At 35.5% G+C, this 24,845-nt stretch overlaps 7 protein-coding genes across 7 annotated transcripts; 5 read left to right on the top strand and 2 right to left on the bottom strand.

Annotated features, from left to right (window-relative positions):
* Window positions 1-819: 819 nt before the first annotated feature.
* Window positions 820-2,309, top strand: GCK72_013483 (uncharacterized protein; the record flags this gene model as incomplete). Its single annotated transcript, XM_053729866.1, has 5 exons — window positions 820-1,038; window positions 1,207-1,373; window positions 1,538-1,721; window positions 1,891-1,971; window positions 2,145-2,309. The coding sequence occupies 5 exons, from the start codon at window positions 820-822 to the stop codon at window positions 2,307-2,309; spliced, it is 816 nt and encodes a 271-aa protein (XP_053584638.1).
* Window positions 2,310-3,798: 1,489 nt separating this feature from the next.
* GCK72_013484 (uncharacterized protein) lies at window positions 3,799-5,007 on the top strand (the record flags this gene model as incomplete). The annotated part of the gene is made up of 6 exons (XM_003089117.2): window positions 3,799-3,858; window positions 3,908-4,074; window positions 4,180-4,360; window positions 4,442-4,645; window positions 4,721-4,876; window positions 4,921-5,007. 6 exons carry the CDS (start codon window positions 3,799-3,801, stop codon window positions 5,005-5,007), a joined length of 855 nt encoding a protein of 284 aa, XP_003089165.2.
* A 237-nt stretch (window positions 5,008-5,244) lies between these two features.
* On the top strand, window positions 5,245-5,675 carry GCK72_013485 (uncharacterized protein; the record flags this gene model as incomplete). The annotated part of the gene is made up of 2 exons (XM_003089116.2): window positions 5,245-5,308; window positions 5,359-5,675. The coding sequence occupies 2 exons, from the start codon at window positions 5,245-5,247 to the stop codon at window positions 5,673-5,675; spliced, it is 381 nt and encodes a 126-aa protein (XP_003089164.2).
* Window positions 5,676-7,309: 1,634 nt separating this feature from the next.
* GCK72_013486 (uncharacterized protein) lies at window positions 7,310-8,453 on the bottom strand (the record flags this gene model as incomplete). Its single annotated transcript, XM_003089119.2, has 3 exons — window positions 7,310-7,579; window positions 8,269-8,322; window positions 8,376-8,453. The coding sequence occupies 3 exons, from the start codon at window positions 8,451-8,453 to the stop codon at window positions 7,310-7,312; spliced, it is 402 nt and encodes a 133-aa protein (XP_003089167.2).
* An 865-nt stretch (window positions 8,454-9,318) lies between these two features.
* Window positions 9,319-11,849, bottom strand: GCK72_013487 (uncharacterized protein; the record flags this gene model as incomplete). Its single annotated transcript, XM_053729867.1, has 9 exons — window positions 9,319-9,398; window positions 9,445-9,581; window positions 9,628-9,946; window positions 10,100-10,197; window positions 10,360-10,468; window positions 10,517-10,649; window positions 11,228-11,318; window positions 11,448-11,613; window positions 11,657-11,849. 9 exons carry the CDS (start codon window positions 11,847-11,849, stop codon window positions 9,319-9,321), a joined length of 1,326 nt encoding a protein of 441 aa, XP_053584639.1.
* A 705-nt stretch (window positions 11,850-12,554) lies between these two features.
* GCK72_013488 (uncharacterized protein) lies at window positions 12,555-18,773 on the top strand (the record flags this gene model as incomplete). Its single annotated transcript, XM_053729868.1, has 16 exons — window positions 12,555-12,803; window positions 12,852-13,018; window positions 13,063-13,246; window positions 13,294-13,494; window positions 13,640-13,795; window positions 14,229-14,417; window positions 14,522-14,688; window positions 14,783-14,966; window positions 15,017-15,208; window positions 15,545-15,700; window positions 17,433-17,561; window positions 17,680-17,846; window positions 17,896-18,088; window positions 18,162-18,359; window positions 18,454-18,609; window positions 18,663-18,773. 16 exons carry the CDS (start codon window positions 12,555-12,557, stop codon window positions 18,771-18,773), a joined length of 2,799 nt encoding a protein of 932 aa, XP_053584640.1.
* A 1,891-nt stretch (window positions 18,774-20,664) lies between these two features.
* Window positions 20,665-22,762, top strand: GCK72_013489 (uncharacterized protein; the record flags this gene model as incomplete). The annotated part of the gene is made up of 5 exons (XM_003090669.2): window positions 20,665-20,825; window positions 20,875-21,067; window positions 21,112-21,318; window positions 22,436-22,591; window positions 22,637-22,762. The coding sequence occupies 5 exons, from the start codon at window positions 20,665-20,667 to the stop codon at window positions 22,760-22,762; spliced, it is 843 nt and encodes a 280-aa protein (XP_003090717.2).
* Between the last annotated feature and the right edge of the window lie 2,083 nt (window positions 22,763-24,845).

Consider the following 24,845-nt stretch of genomic DNA (forward strand, 5'->3'; position numbering starts at 1 on the left):
TCGAGTGACAAGTTTCTCGAAATTTTGTAATCCAACACAAATGCGAATCCAGGAAAATACAGTCTATTTCGGAAGTTGACGTCACTTGTGTTGTTTTGGAAGCGACGATGGATGAAAATAGGGAATTGGAATTCAGAACGGAAGATAATTTTAGTTTCGATTTCAGTTTAAAAAAGTATATTGTTGTTTCCTTTTTGAACTCTTCCAGCAAGACACAATTTTGACATCGAAGAAGAAGAACTGCATACATATGTACGTTCATCTACCCCACGCTGAATTTGAATGAATGAATGATTTATTCGACGAAGGGACAGGCCACTTATTCGACAACCGGGAATAGAGTCAACGGGAGATACAACAAAAACAAAAATTTTGTTACCAATCATCGAATTTTGAAAGGAATTTATTGAAACAGTGAGAAAAAACAGTTTGTACACATCAATTGTATACATTGTAATTCATTTCACTGCACCCTAATGTAATCTCAAAAATAAACTTTGTGCATCATCATCTCCTCCTCCCTTCAGTCAGAAATTGAACCTATTTTTGTCCTCTTGGTTTATTAAACAAATTCAGATCAAATTGCAACCAGGAAATGAGAAATTTCCCATCATTAGCAACCGAGTTCTTTTGGGTTTTTTTCTTAGCAACAACGGAAAAAGAAAAACAAAATCACAGACAGCTGATTGTAGAAGGAACGAAAAACAGAGAGGAAGAAGAAAAACGAACATTGAAAATTAGAAAATTAGAAAAATCTGAAAACCAAAAAACAAGATCACTGTGGTTCTCGTCAGTCAGAAATCTCACATTTTTCGAAAAATGGAAACCATTGCTCAGAGAATTTATCAAAGTTTCAATGAAACACTTTTCGACGATATCAATAGTTATTTATCTGGATTCATCTCTTTCATTTTCAATATTCTCTTGATTTATTCTACTTCTAAAATCAAAGCTTACACCAAGTCTGTAAGATTCTCAATGTATTCAATGTCAGTTCTCAGACTCGCATTCTCGGCAACCATCGTTTTGACTTGTCCGGTACGTCTTTCTTTGAATTTCGGTTTCTTTAAAGTCTAAAGAATATGGAGAACCTGGAAAGACGTTAAAGCTACTCTTAAACAAACAATAATCTCTGTTCCCCCACAATTTCATTATAATCGAGTCAAAAAGACCGTTTGATCCGTGTACATATGTTCCCAAATTCAGGTCATCATCTACTCGAAAAGCATAAAATCTTTGTATATCATCAAGAATGGATTCAACTTTCCAGTTGCAATCGGAGATGGATTCCTCGCTCTTTTTGTTGCTTTCATAGTTATGTCTTGTAACGGTCCAGCTGTTCAATATCTGCAAGTTGCTCATTTATTGTCAACGTAAGAGAAGTTTTATTTCTGTTTCACAAGCATTTCAAGGTTAAAAACCCGTTGTGATTTTTGATTAGTAATGTTCAAACGCAAAATCCACCGATCCCATTGAAATTGTACACGCTCTCCGTGGAGAGTTACTCGATGAGATTACATTATCAATCAAGTTACAGATCTTCTCGAAAAGAACTGAGCAAAACTATCTCAATCATGCCGATTGCTGTCGTCATGGCCTCGTTAATCCTAATATTCTTCGGATATATTCCACCGTTTTATGAGATTCATCTAAGCAGTTTTTTATTAGAGAAGCTTGCAGAACATGGGGATACTGCTTATCTAATTGTTACTGTTAGATTGGTGAGTGGCTGAAATCATCGCTTGATTACATATTTCATCCTCTCAGACATTCGATTCCTCAAATGAAGGTTACACGTTTCAACTTCTCTCTCAAATCTGTACACTCTTCATTCTAATTATTATGTTCATCTCGATTATTATTGTCATCGTTTGTTATTTTTATATCCAGAAGCAGATGAAAATACGGTTCTCTGTCAGTTCCGTTTCCAAGAAGTCCCAGGAACAACTGAATATGGCACTTTTATTGCAGGTGAGACCTTGTAGAACTTTATGAGTCCTGTCTGGAGCAGCTACCGTAGTTTGTGAGAGCACTTTAATGATTAAATGAAAAAAGAGAAAATTCAAATGAATACTGTTTCAGTTAGTTTTGATATTTTCTGAACTTCGAATTGTACATTTCATACAGGTTCCAACTATTTTCAGTTCATCCTCCCCTTCATCACTATCCACATCCCATTCTACATCATTGTCGTCCTCCCATTTTTCGGAATCGCTGGAAGAATTCTCGCTGATCAAGTGCTTTATCTGTTCTGTTGGTGTCCAGCAATCAACCCAATTCTTGTTATTGCCATGGTCAAGGTTCGCTAGATTTTTTTTCAAAACTGATTCCAGAAATTTCAGAACATACAAGATCAACTTGTTCCGAGAAAATTAACAAGAAAGTCAACATCGAAGAAAGTTAGTCAGAACGCGAGTAGGAGTAGATCTGTCAGAGTTTTTCATTTGGAATGAATTATGTTTTCTTGGTGTGTATGTGTTTTGAAGTTTGAAGAAAAATGAAAACAAGAAAAGATTAGTCATTCTACGAGGTTAGAAACGGTCAACAAACAGATACAGTTAAAAAAGCTCGAGATTGTTCTGAAACGTTTTTCCAGATAATCGCATACAAAGTGTTTTGGTATATCGATTGGAAATAGTGAAAATTTCAAAAAGGTTGATTTATGAATTGTTATAAAAGGGCCAACTTGAAGAATTCACTATTTACAACATGATTTGTGACTACGAATTCGGAAACATCCAGACGAGGAAAACTGTTAATAATCAAGAACTCACGAAACAGGGAATTTCTGAATAACCATGGAAAAATATCGACGAAATATCCGTGTCTGAGTATTGGCGTCGGTAGATCTGATAGCCTGATTATCGTTCTGATGGTTCCCCATTAATCATGATGATCAAAAATCTTGCATCATAATGAAAACACAACTGAAGATCTATGAAAAGGAGAGTAAGAATATACAGTGTGAGTGAGCACTAGAGTGTCGCCTCGCGAGACGAAACTCGCAAAATTAGACGAACCGAACCGAACCGAGACAGAGTGCGAGACGGACCGGGACGAACCGGGACCGAATTCCCGCGGGACTCGTATGAACTCTCGCTACTCGCGGGACAGGGTGTCTTGCGAGGCGACACTCTAGTGAGCACGCTTCCAACTATCAGTCTATTCCATTAAAGCGAAAAGCTATAAACACTATTAGAAACATCAATTTTATAATATTCAATGAAAACTCCAACCACATTAAGACTTGCCTCCCAAAAAACAATATTGTTTCTGATTCCCCGACATGGTTATTCATAATGATCAGAGAGCATGTCTCATAATAAAAATACAACAGAAGATCTATGAGAAGACACTTTTCTGACGTCATGTCTCCAGACTCTACAGTATCAGAAATCACTTCTTCATGTCTACTCCTCCATGTAGTTGAAACCCTTAACATGTGAAATCTCATAAGACTCAAAAAATCAGAATCTTCTAATTTCCAAGATCATCTGAACAAAATTTCTCCCTTTCTTGCTCATGATCTCATCGTCGTTCGAGCGAATGTAAAATAGTTGTTTTACTTTTTGAATTCGTCTTACTCAAAGTAACTAGCTCACTTCTAGACAGACTCTTCTGAGGGTTTAGAAAATGGCAGCTTTTTACGACGAAGATAACTTCTATCAAAACTTTAATAATTCTTATTTCGGTGATGTGAATTTCTATATTTCCGGAGTTATTTCACTAGTTTTTAATATTATTTTAATCTACGTAGTTTCGAAAGTAAAAGGATACAAAGCGCAAGTAAAACTATCAATGAATTTGATGGCACTTCTCAGAATACTGTTCTCCTTGAGTATTGCATTGACTTGTCCGGTGAGTTTTCAATTAATTGCCACTAATGAATACCATGAAATGTTTCCAGTCAATTCTCTACTCCCGACGTGCCAGTTCTCTGTACATTATGAAAAACGGAATCAATTTTCCAAACGCAATCGGTCATACATTCCTTGCTCTTTTCGTGTCATTTATGGTCATGTCATGTAATGGACCAGCCATTCAGTATATTCAAGTCTCCAATATGTTATCTTTGTAAGTTTTCTGTTTCTTCTTATAGTCTTTCAAACCGATTTACTTTTCCAATAGTTGTGGTTTAATAACACGAAACTAATAGTTAAAAATCTTCTATTTTTTCAGCTCTTACGGAAAAGTTCATCGTCATATATCCATTATCCCTGTTTTTGTTGCGATAACCTCTCTGGCACTCATATTTTTTGGATACGTTCCCCCATTTTATACGATTAGAATCAGTAGTTTGGTACGGCGGATTCTGGAGCAAGAGGGAGATACACCTTATTTAATAATCACAGTTAGATTGGTGAGTTATACGCGGGACTAGAATCAGATATGCTGCTTATGTATATGTTCTTGAAAATGAAACTGTAATTGGATATTTCAGACTTACGATGAAACAAATACTAGCAACACATTCCAGTTGTTATCCCAAACCTGCACTCTTTTCATTCTCATCACTATGTTCTTCTCAATTATCACTGTAATTTTCTGCACAGTTTATATACAGAAACAGATGAAAATTCGATTTATTGCGAGTTCGAATTCGAAGAAGTCACAGGAACAATTGAATAAAGCGCTCTTGTTGCAGGTGAGATTTTTCGTCTGGAACAGTTTGAGGCTCAATCGGATAATAAAAACAAACTTAACTCGTCTCAATTTTCAGTTTATTCTTCCCTTCATTACTATCCAAATTCCTTTCTATATAGTCGTTGTTCTCCCATTTTTCGGAATTACCTGGAGAAACTTCGCCGATCGAATATTCTTCTTATTCTGTTGGTGTCCAGCTATCAATCCCATTCTTGTAATTTTGTTAGTCAAGGTATGCCTGAGAATACCATTGACAACATTTCATGTTTAATTCAGAAAATTCGAAAAGAGCTGTTCACGTGTGAGAACGGAAAGAAAAGTCAAGCACAGACTCGGTCTATTGCTTTAGTTATCAGTCTGTGACAACTTCATCGTCTACCGAAAAGATCAAAGAGAACGATGATACATTGTTGATTTAATTACATTCTTATTTACACAAATGATAATAAAAACTTCCTAATACTTTCGCAACATTTGTTATTCCAAGCATCATTTCCGTTCAACTATTCTATCAGACTGATAAGAAATACTTGCTCATAGTATGCATCACTATAAAATAGTAGTTAACCATAACAATACAATTCCTCATATTTTGGCATAATGAATCAAGACTTTGATCTCGAATCTCTGGACTTTAGACCAGTTCAATCGAATCCTAAACTTCGTAAGTCAACAATTGTCTTTCTTCTCTTTCCATACCGGATTATGTTACAGGAATGAAATCTATTATTCTTACTGCAATCATTTTGCCACTCTCTGCCATTTTCATGCTGCTCGGATCTTTCACAATGTATGACTGTTCCCTGGAGCCACGACTTCCAATCTGGATGATACTTCTCGGGTCATTCCTGGCTATTGACAGAGGATTGACATGGATTTTCGAGTTAAATATGTATTGTTTCCAACGGAACAACACAAGACCCGACGAAGAGATCAAAGTTTTGAGAGAATGGGAATTCAAGAAAGCGGGTCTGCAGTTGAGAATCTCCAACTACGTCCCATTAACTTTCTGTGGTTTACTATTTTTGTAAGTTTATCAGAGTCTCTTAGTCACGAATCACCTTCTATTATAGTGCATTTATCGGGACATACCTCCTTCTGAACGTATTCTTTATTCCGGAGTCTGGAGAATGCAGCGATCTACTCATCCAGATTTCAGCTCTCTTCTGTTCTCTCATCCTGATTCCAAGTTGTTTGTTTTTGATTGGAACCATAATTTCTTGGATCTGTTTGGTTTTTCTCAACTGTTTCTGTTCATAATGAATTTTCGAACAAAATACTAATTTTGAAAGAGATTTTAATGAAACTTGAAAACAGCAAGAAAGTTATCTGCTAAACTGTTTCAGACTATTACTATAAAAATATGTGGATTCCTTCATTCATTCCAAGAATTGCTCTAACATTCCCATTCCTTGTAAGCGTGCTATGAAACCGCAAAAAGCCCCCCGTTTTGCCTCCGTCAACCTCCTTGAGAAAGTGGCCACCATGATTCCTGTTCTCTCGGCCTGCTTAGTATAGTGGTTAGTACTCCACGTTGTGGCCGTGGCGACGCTGGTTCGATTCCAGCAGCAGGCAACCCGTTTTGTTCTTCAGCATTCGATGTTACAATCAACATGTTTGTGTGCATTGGCTCGCATACGAATTTATCACCGTCAGCTTTTACTGAACCAACTTTTCATTTAAAAAAAAGCCAAGTCAGAAGTTTTTCCGCATTGATGCGTACCTATTTTCGAGTCACTGAATACAAAAACGTGATTTTCTTTGCTCGAAAATAATTTATTTTTTACATTTTGAAAACAGGGAATCATGAATGGGGGAAGACACCAGAGTTATAATTTAGTTGCAAGAGAGAACGACATGGACGGATTCAGGAAAATGGGATATACAGAAAAAATAGACAAGAGAAAGAATTGATAAGAAGAAAAAGGATACATACTCAACCGAGTGATGAAAATAAGAGATTTATTTATGTACTTCGATTTCTCCGGGCTCTAAATTTGGCCCAGTTCTTCTGAAACGTTACCTCAGTGTGCTTGTTGATAACAGCCGCCGCATTTCTCATCATTACTCTATAGCTGAGAAATGGAATTTGTAATACTTGATGAATATCCTTTTGGGGTTCTTTCACCATCCAATAGAGCGTTTCTCCGTCGATTTGTTGTTTTGTCGTTGCCAAATATGTGTTCGGATACATATCTGGACGTAGGAAGCACGTCATCCACATATCAACATCTTCCTTCTGAAATGAATGATTTATTAATCAAAGCCCTAGACAAGCCTTTAGAAAGAAATACATATTCAAATGATATGAATTTTCGGAATATAATTCTAAAGAAGTCAATGAAAACTTACATTCCATTTTCTGATATCCATGCCCTTTCCAGGCGGAGTGTAGACTTTTCCTCCTCGAGGCTAAAATTAAAGATTTATTTTATGAATGTACGATAATGAGAACTCACTCCAACTTTTAGTGGTTCCCGAGGTTTATGGAGTTGAGGTTGATCCATTGTTGGGGCCTAAAATTTGTTTTTCAGACCAACGACCTTCAGAAATTGAGGAAAGTAAGTTCGAGCGGAAAGGTTACCAATAAAATTATCAATAAGAACTAAAATAAATCAGCAAGAAATAAAATTTATTCGGTTATTTATACGAACATATAATGCATTTAGAAGTATGGACCGTCATCATCTAGTGGTTCCGGCTTTATATATATACCAATATCCTCTCCATTATGCTTTCTCTGAACGGAGTCTGCGTTTTTAATAATCATTTCGAACACTCCCTCTGGAATTCCAAATGTGAGATGTGATGGACGTCGTTCGAGAATTGTCAGAAGAACGTCTCCGTCGATTTCCAATTTTCTGACTGTAACGAAGAAATCTTGATAGTTTGCAGGTTTCAAGAAACACGATAACCAGCGGTAGACGTCTTGTTTCTGAAAACAATCTCTGTTTTGAATGAAATATTTTATCTTCAAACAATATTCACGGTCTAATTCGAATTCGTTCTAGGTTCCGGTTGTCCTAGATTCTATAAACCTGCAATTTCATGGAAAGGAAGTTTTAAGAAAAAATAATCCAAAATTAGAAAAATCAGGAAATTCATTCTAAATTCTACTTTCCAGATTCTGAAATTTACGAAAACACATACATAATTGTCAAGGCCCGGCCCGGCCGAAGTCCCGGGAAATTGGCGACAAATTTTTCGAATTTTTGAATTTTTTTGCGAAAAAGTCAAATTTTCGACTATCATTCAGAATTAGAAGAAATTCTGAAAAATCATCAGAAATGTTCACATTTTAGATGAAAAATTGAAGAAGTTTCTAAAAAAAATTGGTTTGTTTTTGAAGCCGTCCCGGACCTTCGGGCCTTCCCGGGACTTGCTGGGCTGGACCAGGCCTTGATAACTATGCGAAAACACGTTTTCGTTACTATTCAAGTTTACTTCGATATCGTACCAAATATGCTGGAAATCTCAGGTTTTAACTCTAATTTAGTCAGTTTCGAACATGGAGAACACATCTCAATTCTTTCGATTCACCATCAAAAACTGGAAAAATCTAGGTCTCACTGGTAATTTTGTATACTTAGAGATTACAAGTTTTAAGATGAAATAAACACTTACACTCCATTTGCGCATATCCGTATCTCTTCCAGGTGGGAGGTAGAGGGGTCGCTTCTGAATTATTTAGAAGTTCTTCTTGTTTCAATTGATTTTTTAAAGATACTAACCACCATATCGGCGTCAAATGGTTTTTCCATGGAACCTGCTCTTGCTTCTAATGAAGAGCCACGCTCTGATCCTGGCATTTTGTGAGCTCTGGAATTACGGAATTCAATAGAGTTTCTGTCTCGCGACAATGGACTAAAGTTGAGAGAGAGAGAAAATTACACGCCAGATTTAAGAAAAAATAATTAATATCAGAAAAGAAAAACGACATTTCGGGAAAAATCAATATAAATATAGACTTTCTGAATTTTCAATTGAAAAGAAGAGTTGGAAAGCTGCATATATTGACAGAAAGAATGAACGAACGTCTAAGAATAATTTAGTAAGTTATTTATTCTAATTGAAAAAAAGAATTGTCAAAACATACCGGCTTATTCAATGAAAAACCAAAATATCGAATAGAAACATGGAAAAAGAGAGAGATAGAACGAGATGGAGATGGTTGGAGACGGCCAGAGAAAGACTAGAGAAGAAGAGAAAAGAGACGACGCAGAGTGAGAAGACACGAGGTTTCTGGTGTTGGAGGCGATATGTTAGAGGAAAAGAAGAGTGGAGGTGTGTGATTATTTGGATAGAGATAGTCGGTGTCATGACAACAAACAAGGGAATCGACAGCGTTGTTCATAAGCGATGAACAAATGAATTTTCGGAAAGAGTTGGGAATCTTGCCTGAATTTCGAAATGTCTCGCGCGAAGTTACACTTGCCATGTGTTGTGTAAAAAAGGCAGTTCTCGGGGAGCTTATAAGAAAGATAATGTATTGAACGCTTTGATATTTGTTTTGGAGTTTGATTTGCTTTTTTGATGGTCTAGTTTCTAGGAGAAACACCGAAAATGAAACTTTTTGAAAGTAGGAGTGTTTTTTTCATTATCATTGTAGCGAAAAATTTGAAACGTCGATAGATTTATTGAAAACTCAAAAATAGTAAATTCCTAACACGAAGTTTATGAACAGCAACTTCCAGCAGCTTCACTCTCCTCTACAGTCATCATTGGTCCGAGAAAGAAATAGCCGGTTGCGTGCCCTGAAAAAATAAGAAAGTATTGGAAAGCGTCAATCGAACCAATTACCAGCAAGTAAAGACAAAAAGATGGGCCAGTTATAAGTCATGGAGACAAGCATCAGAGAATAATCAACGAAATGTTGAATAAATATCAGAATGGAAGACGCCAAATGAGATTTTTTCAGGAGAGAGTCTCTTGTAAATCTGAAGTTTTTGAATACAATCTTCTTCAATATAAAGAAAAACTCACGGTGCCAAATTGACAGTTGTTGGGTTGAGAGGTCTTGTCTCTGGAATATTCCATAAACCATCTTCTTCTGTGGAACAACAACAATCAACTTTCTTCTCCACGACTTCATTCTTTGCAACCAACTTCATTCTTCCAAATTTCAAAACTTCCAATCCAAAAGCAATCAGAAATATTCCAAGACAAGAGAACACGTAGGCAGTTGTGTTGAGTGGTTTCCATTCTCGGAATAAAATTGGTTCTTCGATTCGAAAGTGGAAATACATCTCCATCATCATGTGCATCATTTTGGAGAGTTGAGCTGGGAGCAAAGAAGTAAAAACTGAAATTTAGAGATTTTCTAAATCCAAGAGATGAGACTGAAAATACGCAAGAGAAATAACTTGTCGAGGAAACAGCAAAACCGTGAAACTAAAATTCCAAATTTTTTATTATAATATGCATAAAAATTCTAATATCCTTTACATCTAATCACTTTTTCCTCCAAAAATCAAAAATCCAATCGATAACCCAATGACAACAGCCAACCCCAACCAGATAGAAAACGTCATGAAGATGAGCATAAGACAGTAACTGAAACCAAGTTGGAAGAAAAACAATAGTGTCTGGACAATGTGCATTGTTGAGAATAGGCGTGTGAGATAGCTGAAAAACTTTTATTTTCTGTTTCTCTACGTTTTGAAAACCGTCTTCCAAAAAAAAACTCCAGTAGGTCGCAACTTATCCCCAACTCACCTTGCTTTCTTTGATGTCGGCTGATTTTTCTGAATTACTCTTCTCGTAAATTTGATCAATTCTAGCAGAACTCCAGCAAATGCAACTAGACAACACGCCCAGACCATTGCTGAAAATTTTCGGATATGCACTACAAACTACACAACTTTCCACTCACTTCCTGCACTCGTAATATTCCAGGTCGAGAATAACACGGTGTCTTGTGGTTTTGTATGAAACCACATCCACATAAATGGTCCTTTATTCATATCCATATCCATATCATTCGACATATGATGCTCCATTTTGATCTGGAATTCAAAAAATGCAATTGAAAACAATAAGAAAACAAATAAAGAGACATTGAGAGAAATGATGCAAATCAATTCGTCTGAGTATCATTAAAATAAGAAATGAATGAACAATGGTCTCGAAGTGATAGCAGAGAAAGTGACGGGAGGTGATAAGGAATTGGGTGCATTTTGGAATAAAATTTGGAAATGAAAGGTATATGGATTAAACCGATCGAGATAAGTAAGAAAAGTTCTGACAATTGACAAAGTTTATTAGAAAAAACAACTATAAAATATATAATTAGGAAACTTATACTCCAGTCCTAGATGCAAAAATGAAGTGACCAATTGCCAATCCAAGGCAGAGGGATAGGCAAATATAGACCTGAAATTAAAAGTAGAGAATCTAGGGATTATCCGAAATCAAGACATTCCGAAAGAGTGATTCTTTGAAACTGGATAATTCATAATTCTGGCAAATGTAAATGAGAGAAAAACTATTTTTTCTGACGCTATTCTTTTTCACATTTACCAAATTTCGGAATGTCTGATTTTAAATCTTTCCGGTCGAGAAGCGTCCCAAATCAAAAACTTACAGAGAAAACCATATAAACATTCATCAAGATGTATGCCAATAAAAGTTGCCAGAAGTGGTAGAACGAGTCAATGATGTGACGTTTCCAGAAACTGAAAGTAAGAGATCTTCTGTTTTGAATTTTGAATTGTTTCAGATATTTTCTTATAGGTTGAAATTATTTGAAACTTTGACTCTGTTTCCTATTTACATAGTTTCATAGAGTTACAGTATCAACCTACTCATTCCTATCACTTCTCCCCGGTATCTCAATTCCTCCATACTTTGTTCTAGAATCCACATTCTCCTGATGGCTCTTCATGTGCTCATCTGTTGCCCATCTTGCATATTTCAATGCTTCCAGAACTATCCCAGCGGCAGCTATCACGAAGCATGTCCATACCATAGCTGGAAATAAATCATTCTCATGGAATTGACTATTTCAACTCACTTCCAGCATCAAAAACTGTCCAGCTCTTGAAAAGTACAGTATCCTCAACATCCACGTGATACCACATCCACATTCTATGTCTTTTCGCCACAGGACCTCCCATTGTCGTCATATCCATCATGCCGTGATGGCCAGTACTCATACTCATGTTCATGCCATGATGGCCGGTTGTCATACTCATATTCATGTTCATTTCTTACTCTGAAATCGAAAATCTTCAATAAAAGAGAAACCGAATTAGAGTTGAAAAAGTAATAATGGCCTGATGAACTCGAACTAAAACATGAAAAGCTCAGCACAAAATCGTGATGCAAATTTCGTATTCTAAGTAAAAATTTAGGGAGAGTCGTAGCTGTCACTGATAAGGAAATATATTTGTTGGCGATAAAAATTTTATAAATAAATAAAGGTGTCAATGAAAAAAGAGAGGTTACAAATTTTGAATTGGAGAGTTCAAATTACATTGGAAAAAATTTGTAGACGTGATTAACTGGATTCGAAACTTCTAAGAAATTGGTTCCTAAATCTCAGTCTCGCAGATTCCACATCCTCCACAACAGAAACCACGTTCTTCGGTCATTCAAGATCAGATTTGAAAATTTATTTTTAGAAAAGATATGTTAGATTAATTATTGGTTATTAGCAGTGTGATGTTAACAGATGCTTCGAAAATTGATAGTCTCGAGAGCCCGAACTTCCGTTCTGCCAATATAGACACCAAATTTCTGAATTCATAAATCACTCGAACGTCATCATTTCTCTTTTTCCGGAGAACAAACTCACTGTGAGACCTCTCCAGTTTTTTCCCTTGTTTTTCCGAGATTTGATCTAATTTCGAAAAAAAGGAAGAAAAGCAAATCCTGTGGAACTAACCAAACTTCTCTTCTGTTCTCTTTCAATGAATTTCTCATCGACTCAAAATTTGACAAGCGAAGTTGTCACTGTCAAACCATACCAGGACTTCAGTGGGACCTATATTGGAGATATCAACAGTTATATTGCTGGAATCGTCAGTTTATTCTCTAATTTAACTTTGATTTATGCTACATCACAAGTGAAAACTTTCACGAGTTCTGTTCGATTCTCGCAGTATGCCATATCCGTATTGAGGTTGATTTTCTCATTTAGCATCATGTTGACTTGTCCGGTAAGGATGTCGAAATGCAAAGATGATCAAACGTTGGGATAATTTCAGAGTATAGAATATGAGCTTGAAACAGAATCCCTGTACATCATAAAAAATGGATTCTACCTGCCAGTATTTCTTGGAGAAATTCTTCTTGCTGTGTTCATTGTATCGATTGTAATGTCTTGTAATGGACCAGCAGTTCAATATTTACAAGTTGCAGTGATGCTCGCTTCGTCAGTCCGACCAATTGAGCCTTCACACTTTTTCTCGATTTCAGATCTTCTAGACAACAATCAAAATGCTCAATCTCAATCATGCCTATCCTAGTGGCTGTTCCCACTGCAATTCTTGTTTATTTTGGATACGTTCCACAGTTTTATGACGCCCAGATATCCAAATACTTTCTTGATAGAATAAGTCAACAAGGGATCACTTCTTTATTGATAGTTACTGTACATCTGGTATGTTATCAAGAATTTCAGGAAAAATATCAATATAAATGTTACAGACAACATCAACAGGTCACTTCAACTTTGACATGATGTCCCAAGTTTGCACATTTTTTATTCTGATAGTCATGTTTATATCTTTGACAATCACTATTGTCTGTTATTTAAGTATTAGAAGACATATGAAATGTCGAAGACTAGAAGTGGGTACAACAACTCAGAACACTCAAGAACAGCTGAATACGGTGTTGTTAATACAGGTACATATATTTTCCGCTAAACTGTAAACGTGATATTATTTATCTCGTAACTCAGACATTCCAAAAGTATTAGCAAATAGCAAAATGAATTCTCTCAACAAAAAAAGATGATTTTGAAACAGAGTTTTTTTTTCGAAATTTTCAGTTTCTTTTCCCATTCCTGACGATTCACATTCCATTTTATATCACCTTCATACTTCCTTTCTTCAATAATGACATTGATTTTCTAACTGATATCATGCTACATTTATGTGCGTGGTGTCCTGCGATCAACCCAATTATTGTTATGATCATGGTCAAGGTGAGTGATTGAATTTCTACTGCTTTGCAGATTTTGCGTAGGTGTTGCAAAAAACAAAAAGAAATGCAGCAGTAACTCTCGAGATGTAACATCATCTTCCATTTAATTCCTACCATTTCCTTTACCCATTTTAACATTGGAACAATTGTCTCCTTCTTTCAGAATATCCGAGAAGTTGTTTCCCCGAAACTAATCATCGACAGATTTGGTGACAAAAGTAAGAGCTCAAGCATCCATCGAGTGTTCAATAGTCGCACATGATTGCTATTTTCAACTACTAATCTAATCTTTTTCCGTCATTCTCCATATCTATAATCTCATTTTACATTCGAGTTTTCACATGATTTAGCTCTATAAATCATTGTTTTTACTTTGATTTTCCACTGCTTACGCCATGAATAAACCTTTTGAATTTCCCATGAAACTGTATCAGAATTTCAATGATTTCCCACTGGGAGATATCAGTAATTATTGTGCCGCGGTCACCTCAATTATTTCAAATTCACTATTGATTTTTGCAACGTCTCAAGTGAAAAGTTACAATCGAAATGTGAGAATTGCAATGTATTATATGGCATTCTGGAGATTTGTTTTCTCAGTCACTCTTGGGTTGACTAGTCCGGTGAGTTCTGATGAGAAATATTTCAAAAAATGATTTTTTTAATGCCACGTATACGAGACCGGTGTTCGATGAACTTTTCAGCTAAAACTATCTCAAACTTTCAGGTAATCAAATACTATTCTTCTATGAAAACCATGTACATTATCAAAAACGGATTCACCCTCCCCAGTCCAATTGGAGAGATTTTGTTGGTTGTTTTCATAGTGACAATTGTAATGTTTTGCAACGGACCGACTGTACAGTATCTACAAGTGAAAACTATTCTGAAAGCGTAAGTCAATGAAATGTTGATTGAAGAAAATCAGTACATTCTGATTTCACAATTAGCTGAAATTAAACGAACGAAACAGTGAATAGTATTTCAGAACATCGAAACAAGACGTCAGTTTTTGTATCTATCTCATCCCATTGATAATTGGTATCCCAATAGTTGTCCTTATTTACTTCGGATACATTCCGAACCCTCAAAATATAATGTTCCCTCCTCAACTTGTTGAGAAGATGAAACTTCAAGGAATCGCTACTTTTTTAATGGTTCCAATGAGTTTGGTATGTTATTTGAATTAAACGAATATTTAATTGGCAAATATGAAATTCAGGAGGTGGAGAAAATGGAAATTATGGCATTAGCATGCACTTTATTTATTCTTCTCGTTATGATTGTATCCATAGTATTCGCAATTTTCAACTTCATTAGTATACAGTTCTTGATGAAAGAAAAACTGAAATCAAGTGCCAGTAACAACTCGAAAAAGTCACAAGAGCAGTTGAATACAAATCTTTTGCTTCAGGTGAGGGAAACTGTGTATTGCGGATAAGTTCTGTATAAGAAAGTGATTTTATGCACAAACTCGAAATTTCACACTTCTGTAAAACCGTTATCCAGATTATTTCAAACTTGGTTCTTTTTTCAAATTGTGACCATTGAGTTCTACCAGAATCTGAGAAATTTGCATATTCTCGATACGTTTTGCATAATTTTTTTCGTCGGAACAAAATAGCATAAAGCAGGGCTTGTTAATGAAAACCAACTCTGAACTCGTGAAACAACACGAGACGAATTGCAATCAAGTTATCCCATGAGATATTTGAAAAATTGACAAAATGAAAAAAATAACAATTTTCAGTTCATCTTCCCATTCTTCACCATCCACACCCCGTTTTTCATCACCTTCGCACTCCCATTTTTCGATAAAAATCTGGAATTCTTATCTGATAACATGTTGTATTTATCTGCTTGGTGCCCAGCAGCCAACCCAATTATCCTGATGTGTGTAGTCAAGGTAAGAGTAATTTCCCGTAATTTACAAAAGTTACACAAAAATTAAAATGTTTCTGTTTCGGAATTTCGTGAATACAGTGTATGAGTGAAGTGTTTAATTAGTTTTCTGTTATACCTTGGCATATTTACAGAATTTACGAGACATAATGCGAGACAAAATCCTCCCATCAAGATTCTCAATTTCTGAATCAAAGACGTCGTCACAAGAAGCATTCGTTATTCAGAGAAGAAGTTCCTAACTTTTCCTTTTCAGACGAAAAGTCTGCGCTCTTAGCTCACTGATCGTTCTAAAAACCATGACCTATGTTGTCTTTTCTTCTATTTTCATCAATCATATGTCGTCTGAAATCTCCAGCTGCAATGTCTAAACTAATGAAGTTCATTCCAACGTCTTCTGATCTGCAAGAGTGACATTGAAAGATTTATGATTGAATTATGTATTTACAGAGAAAATCATTTTTTGAGGTTGTGTTTCTTCGAAGGTAGTTTCTTTTTTGTTTCTATCTCTGTCTTCGTTTTGGTGGTCGAAGAAGAACAACTCGTCACGCTTCCATTTACTCATCATCAATGTACCAGATCTCACAAATCAGAAGACTGTCTTAATCATTTTTGTTTATAAAAATGAGGAAAGTGACCATCACTGACGACAATGTCTAGTGACCATTGTTTGGCACGGCTTTTTTGAACATGTGAACACACAAAAGAATTCGTTACTCCAAGTTTAAACTATTTGTTCAGATTATATATTTTATCAAAAACCCTATAGAAATGGAAGCATTTTGAAATGTCTTAGCACGTTTTAATGGCTTGTCAACTAACTATCTTTAGTGTTGTTACAGTGCCGTTTCAAGGTGATCCCATTCTTTTCGGACTTTCCATAACATCTATACATTTTATTCTGTATCGGAAGTTGAATTTTTCACGTTTGACCTTTTGAAGTGTCTCTCCAAACTTACAGTTTCAAAATCGTATTATTTTAGTTCTAATTCTTTCTTTATGATATCTTTTGTGACCAGAGTTGAGCGGAATGAAAATTTGTAAAGCGGAATTTCCTTTTTTGGTAAAAAGTGTTAGTTTTGCTGCGAAAAACTCAAAAATATCAGTAAATTCGAATAGGCGAACAAATTTTTCAAGCTGATATAAAATTTTTCAAGCTGATATAAACATTTAGCGGAAAGCGGAAGGCAGAAGGCGGAAAGAAAAAAGTGGCGGAAAGTGGAAGGCGGAAGGCGGAAGGCGGAATTCCGCTCAACTCTGTTTGTGACGTCATTAAAACTTTCAAAATCATATCCTCAACATTCCTCTAACCTTGATCATCCAATGATAAAAATCTGTAAATTAATTGCGTCACAGTGACAATACCTCAGTTTAGCTTTGATTTCATCATTTCAAATTCATCAGCAGAATTTCTTTTTTTTTTCGACTCTCAAGCTCCCATGTTCCCAGTGAATCAACGTAATTTTTGTGACTAATAACAATGGAAAAGATTTTGAGCCTTGAAAATGAAAAACCTTCTGATGCAAAAAACAACATTTCTTCCTTCTTCCCTGTTCGCTCTACATATATTTTCTTGCACTCTTTTTAATCGGATCAAATCTAACAAACAAGGCAATAAAATTATTCCCGGAATCAGTGTCTCAGTGAAATAATATACTCATTTCCGAGTAGTCTCTAGTTAGTTCCTTGCCCATACTCTGTTTTGACCTCCATGCTTTGAGTTTTCTGATTTTCAGATGATGGAACACTACACGACAAACTCGTGGCTGGAAGAGGCAAATGCTGGAGTTGCTGGAGTTGTTTCACTCATTGCAAATATTCTTTTGATTTATCTGACGACAAAAGTAAAAACTTACTCGGATACTGTAAGATGGTCACAATACTATTCATGTTGTTTCCGATTAGCTTTTTCACTTTTGGTAGGGATTACAGCACCAGTGAGTTTAATCATCTCAAATATTTTTGGTCACACAATTATTTCAGACGATAATGTACCTAGACGAAGTGAAATCCCTTTACATTGTCAAGGGAGGAGTTGAGATTCATGCAGACATCGGCCGATTTCTCCTCAATCTCTTTTTGGTATTCGTAGTCACATCTTGCACCGGACCGTCTGTTCAGTATCTTCAAGTGGCCTATTTACTATCCAAGTGAGTTTATACTTCTGGTCAAAAGTTGAACTCTATGTTTTCCTTCCAGTCCTACCCTAAAGAATCATTCAGTTTTGCGAACTATGATCACATTAATTCCATTATTTGTGGCTATCCCAACAGCTGTTTTGATTTTCAATGGTTATACACCGAATGAGTATGAAATGGATATATCGAAAGAGTTGATTGAAGAGATCACTGGGAAGAATAACAGTTCTTTTTTGATTGCTTCAGAAGAAAAGGTAAGTGTAAAAAAACTGTTGTCTGATTGACTACAAATAGATTTATTTTTTTTGGAAACAGTGAAAATTTCAGATTTTCATGGCAACATCTGGAACATACGAATATGATATTCCTGCCCGGATTTGTACTTTCTTCATGTTCTTCGCTATGATCTTTTCTCTTATTGTGGTGATTGTCTGTTTCATTCATATGCAGTTTACAATGAAAAAGAAGAACTCGATTAGCAACAAGAAATCACAGAAACAATTGAACTTATTACTTTTTGTTCAGGTGAGTTCTAAATTGAATGAGTCTAGCCTTTGGAGGACAAATTAAAATATAAGCATCCGTCGATACCGGACAGTTTATCAATCTCAATTTCCAGTTCATCTTCCCATTCATCACAATCCATATCCCATTCTACACTGCTTTCATACTCCCATATCTCGATCTTGAGTATAATGATTTATCTTCTAAACTTCCATTTATGTTCGCGTGGTGTCCAGCTATCAATCCGATATTGGTTATCTGCATGATCAAGGTATCGGTGTCTCTGAAATTCCAAATTCCAAATATCATTTGTTTAATTTTAAGAATGTGCGTGACACTCTTCTCAACAGAAAAGGAACTCCTCTCACTGGAACAACATTCACCACTTCTACTCATATATTTCATACAAGAAGCTCAACACAGATCAGGAAATAAAACACGATTTTCAAGGATCTTCCGTAATGCAGTCTCATTGAACCAGCTCAAAACGTACGGGTTTTTACACGTGGAAACAGTATTTCTCTCAGTTTAAAACCTGTCCATGGAAGGCATCATCGATCAATCCATGATACACTTAAATCTGATACATGAAACTGAAATAAAGTGTTCTTTGATTTGCTCTGAAATCAGTCACAAGACGTTTGGAAATAAGAACATTTCAGTCTCTGACCGAGAGAGGTGCCAATTTAATATTCGGAAAGCAAAAACATAAAATAATGTTTCAACACACCTTCTGCAGTTCTCACAAAATGGGATAATTCTCCAAACAATCTCCATAGTTTAATTGAATCACTACTCAGTTCCGGTTCTTTTTCAACAAGAAATACTCGAATGGTTCTGACATGTTATTGAGAAATATCATTATTCAACTATTTTGTCACCTTCCGGGTTGATTTTCAGATTGTATTACAGAAAAAAGTTTTATGAAACTACTGTTTCAGACAACACAAATATTTGCTAAATACTAATTTATCCGATAACCAATTTGCTGTTGCATAGGTATTTTTGGTCCCTTATTTCTTTATCCTGTTTTATTTCCGTCCCAAAGACATTGACATTTTAATTTTGAAGGCATCAAATTTAATTTCCAAATTTTCTTTTCTCCAGACCAAAATCTTGCCCAGACACTATCATTAAACTTTTTCTCCAAAAAATCATGACAGATCGCTTTTCTTTGATTGAAGGGGAGAAGTCAGACATGATTTCATTTGTGACAAACTATCTAATTAACTTTTTGTTTTAGAATCAACTTCTAGGGTTGGAGAGATGAAAATAGTCGTTGTTCGGAGGGAATACAAAGTTTCTAGCTTTATGTTGATTTCTAGAGACAATAAAATTAGACAAAGGGAAGTTCTCCAATTTGAGATTCCCAGAGATATACCTTTTTATTTCATTGTTTTGACTATTCCAAACTAAAAAATACTGTGATCGTACACTACAAAGTGTTCAACCGAAAATAATCGAGTCGAAAAATAAGGAAGCGTTTTGTAAGATCTTTCTCAAATGAGTCAGTCCTATATTTTTCAGAAAAAAAAGAAGAATGCAATCATACTCTCATAATTTAACATCTCTCCGTCTTCCCACTGTTATTCCCACATCACACTATGTTGTCTCATCCGTTCAAAATTGATTCTGACATGTAGTCTGTTCAGATTTTCCATATTAAAAATCATACAACCAAATGAAATCAAAACAGGTCAGTCATATAGGAAAGCCCCTTTGAAATGTGATTTCTGTAATAATTTTCCTCTTTAATAACGTTTTTTTTAGCTGAATGAACTCCAAAACTGACAATTTCTCAGAAAATTGAATAGGTGAACCGAATGCAAAAACAATAACAAAAAGAAATCTGGAAGTTGGACTAGTGTTTTCCGTCTTGCTTTTGTTACGCATTTCCCGGTTCTTTTTTTTCCTTTTTTGCATTTTTCAACACTCGACATCACTTTTGTATATTCGTAGATGATGGAGCACTACACGACAATCCCTCAGATGGAAGAAATTAATGCTGGAGTTGCTGGAATTGTATCATTAATTGCCAACGGGTTGCTGATATATCTCACTTCGAAAGTGAAAACATACTCGGATACTGTAAGATGGACACAATATTATTCATGCTCTTTTCGATTGGCTTTTTCGTTACTGGTTTTTGTAACTGCACCGGTAAGGCATAGAATTAAAAAAAAACAGTTGTGCGCCGTAGTTAACCATTGAGATCTTACAAAGAGCAGGAGATTATAGAAACTTCGCGGTATAGTAATCTAGAAATGTGTCATATAAGATACTTTCTGAAACAGAAAACTAATATTTATTTGTTTTTCATACTATAATGTACCTAACCGAAGTAAAAGCCCTCTACATTGTAAAAGGCGGAATAAATATTCCTCGAGATATTGGTGATCATTTACTCAATTTATTTCTCGTTTTCGTTGTCACTTCATGCACTGGACCAACTGTTCAGTATCTTCAAGTCGCGTATCTTTTGTCGAAGTGAGTCTCATTCTTTATCAAAATGTTTTCATTTATACTGTATTTTCAGTCCTGCCCTTAAGAATCATCTCCTCCTCCGAACCTTCATTGGATCCATTCCATTCATAGTAGCTGTTCCTACATTTTGGTTGGTTTATATCGGGTATACACCGAGTCCTTATGAAATGGATATATCGGAAACATTGATTCAAGAAATCACGGAACACGAGGACAGTTCTTTTTTGATTGCTCCGGAAGAGAAAGTGAGGACTTTCTCAAATTTAAATTTATAAACTTTTGTTTGCAGATTATGATGGCTGAAACTGGCACCTATGAATACGATGTCTCCGCTCGTATATGCACATTCTTCATGTTCACTGCAATGGTATTATCTGTACTTGTAGTGATTGTTTGTTTCTCTCACATGCAGAAAATGGCGAGAAAAAAGAAGTCGATAACAAGTCAACAGTCCGTGAAGTCGCAGAAACAATTGAACTTGCTTCTGATGGTTCAGGTGAGTGATTACGTTTTGCAACTTGGAGGAAAGAAACTGATTGATTTGATTATGTCACTTTGTCATTCAAATATGTGTAACCCAGAAAAACGGAAAATAATTGTGTCAGAGAACTTATTTTGAACAACGTCATATTATGAAAAATAGAAGGACATTTTTGCGTAATGGTAAGTGAATGTAGAACAAGATTAGAAAATGAACTTTTGAGATTAGAGAGGTCAAAAAAGAATCAGACCGCCAGTAGATAAATATTTACCGTAAAAACTCTATTCGAGTTGCCAGCAATTTACACCGTTCTCTAATATCGTCATTAATTGACTCCGAACTGTTGTCTCGCATTACTATTTCAGCATTTTTGTTGTTATAAACGCAGTTTGCTATTAAAATTCAGGATATTCTCAGTTTTTAGCTCAAATGTGCGACGAATTTTTCATCAAAACTAGTGAAATCAATACAATTCAAGAGTTAGTTGGACCCCGAGTTCGGGCCGAATTCGTCGGCGAAAAATAGAGGCAATCCCTCTATTTGAAGTGCCCCTCTAATAGAGTTGCCTTCCGACGGACCCTTTGAACAATTGAGGTGCATGCACCTCAAATAGAGTTTTTACGGTATATTGCGATGATAGGGAAGTGGTGCATACTCTGCTAAAAAATCTAACAATTATAGGCATGAGTTATCCGGTGGTTACGGATTCAGTGGCCTTTTTGACGAACACAACGAGATTTTATACTTGAAAACTACTAATTTATCCTTATCCAAGAATAAAACAATAGAAGTACAAGAGAATAATAAAACACCAGCACAGAAAACAATCAAAAAACGCGTGGAGAGATGGGTGGTACGAGACTTTGCCACGTGGCGGGTTAGGGGAACGTCGTTGCGAGTGTATGTGTGTTACCGTAAGAATGGGATGTTTGATTCGGCGAGAATGCCCATCTGCAACTCATGAAATAAAGCAAGTTTTCTCCCATGACACTGGAAAAGGGTTCTGTCAATGGGCGGACATGCTATTTTCTTGATATTTTCTGTACACACCGAGTTCTTCAAATATGGTAATTATTGAGAGAAATAATTGCTTCCACTACTTGACCCCTTCTTAAAACAGTGATAGTTTCAGTTCATCTTCCCCTTCATCACCATCCATATTCCCTTCTTCACTGCTTTCATACTCCCATATCTGGATATCGAATTCAAAATTCTCTCATCAAACCTACCGTATCTCTTCGCTTGGTGTCCGGCAATCAACCCCATCCTAGTTATTTGTATGGTCAAGGTAATCAATTCTGCAATATTTTCAATCTCAAACTTCGATCTTCAGAATGTTCGAGATACTCTACTGAGCAAGAAAAACACGCCCAATACTGGTGCAACATTCACTTCCAGCCAAGCGCTCCATGCCAAACATTCAACTTCTTCTAGAAGAAGGAGTACCTTTTACATATAATTGGCACCAGTATAAACTACCTTCTTGAAACAGAATAATAAAGAATTTCCCTCATATTCCCAGAACCAACACAAAGTAGCCCTAGAAACCAAGAACTTTCATTCGTCCAATAACCCAATTCATCGAATATGTACATGATTGAACAGGTGTGTCTGTAGTCTGTGAGGGAGTTGATATAGAAGCAAAAAGTGATAAATTGATAGAATTAGAGACATTTTTCAGTCTGAACCCACTACTTTTTGATCCCTTCTTCTTCCGTGTTTTTTGGAGTTTTCGTGCTTGAACGTGATATTTCAAATGTTTTCAGTTTTAATTCTAGGTTTCAAACTTTGGGTTTGTTGTAGAAAATAAATTTGTCATACTTTTTTCAATTTGGAAAAGCCTAACCAGTTCAAAAAGAAATTTACTGAAATTATGGGCATTAATGTTTATTACTCCAGAACTTTCAGTTGTTTGCTCTTGATTTGAGCAACCTCTCCAATTAGTGAACCTATTTTCGTCCTGTCTTCCTAAGGCTTGTCTATCCCTTCTCCAACCCTTATCTGAAATTTTTTCAAACATTTTGTCCAACCTTGATCATAAAATGAAAATATAGGTCTAGTTTGAAATCCGTTTATCCCAAGCTCCTGCCAATTATTAATTACTGTTTCTTCAATCACATAATTTGCTAGAAAATGTTTGAACACAGTAGTAATATTTTTTTTGCGTTTTCCTTGTGAACCACGTTCAAAAAGTGTTGTCAAAAGTTCAATAGTTTGGCCAGACACTCAATCAATCAAGTACTGATTCGATTCCTTCAATGATCTCTTAAAGTCTTTCTCCATACATCAGCCCTCCCTCCTCCACTTATCTCTATAGGCATCACCCGGTCGTTTGAAAGTATTGCAAGATCAAAAACCGTTAGTGCGCATATTCTTATTGAGTCCCCAGTCTTTCTTGATTCATCTTCTGATTCCAACGTCTGCCCCTTTGTGTTCCCTCGAGCCACCACTATTTCATCGTGATACGCAATATCTCGCTAGACATGCGTAGTACGCCTATAATTAGCAAATTGAAATCCAAAGAATCATATTTATCATTTTTGTTATCCGTCTAGCTTTCTGTTGTTACGCTCACTTCGTTTTCAGAATTCAAATATTTCCAAGTGATGCATTTTAAGAACTTTTTTTCTCAGTTTTGTTTAGATTATTTGGTTTTAATGAGTAGAAAAGCCTAGGAAATAATAAGAAGAAACCATGAGAGATTTCTCAAGAAACTAATTTAGAAGCTTGCTATGTTTTCTTCCGTTTTTAGAATTGTTCAGAATCTTTGAAGGCTCGGAAAAAATTCAGAACATACGTTGCATTGGTTACTGACTCAACTTATTCTCTCTAATCTGAAATCCTCAGTCTCCATTAATTATGGATATAAGAGATTGTAAATTTCAAAAAAAAAAGTTTTCAAGTGAAAACGCAAAGTTTTAAAGAAAAACTGTAGTGATTATACTTTGTTTCTAGAATGTTATATTCTTCCTACTTTTACATGTATAAATATACAATTTCCAACATTGAGTCATGTAAATAGTTGGAAAGCGTATAAGTTGAAGAAGTCTGGTTTTTTTCATACATTTGTTTTCATTATTTCAGTTTTGTTATTATCAGTTTATTATTTCAAGTCAACCAATACAGATAATGTGACATAAAAAATGGAACAGTGAGGAAAAACAATAAATATACAGAAATTTGAATTCAGAATTTCTGTATAATTTACAACAAAAAAAGATCACGTGAGAAATATACAGAAATTTAAATCCAAAATTTCTGTATAATTAAAAAAAAGATAACGTGGAAAATATACAGAAATTTCGGATTCAAATTTCTGTATAATTAAAAAAAAGATAACGTGGAAAATATACAGAAATTTCGGATTCAAATTTCTGTATATTTTCCAACAAAAAAATGAAATTGATAATTCTATTCAAATCCACCATCTTTTCAGATCCTCGATCCTCATTTGACATTTAGGACTTAAATCTAGTTGACAGTGTTTGGAAGTTAAGCAGCCATGTCTGGAAAATTCATAGTTTTTGTCGAGACCAGACTCT

Source organism: Caenorhabditis remanei, chromosome IV (genome assembly GCF_010183535.1).
Source record: "Caenorhabditis remanei strain PX506 chromosome IV, whole genome shotgun sequence".
In the NCBI taxonomy this organism is placed as follows: domain Eukaryota; kingdom Metazoa; phylum Nematoda; class Chromadorea; order Rhabditida; family Rhabditidae; genus Caenorhabditis; species Caenorhabditis remanei.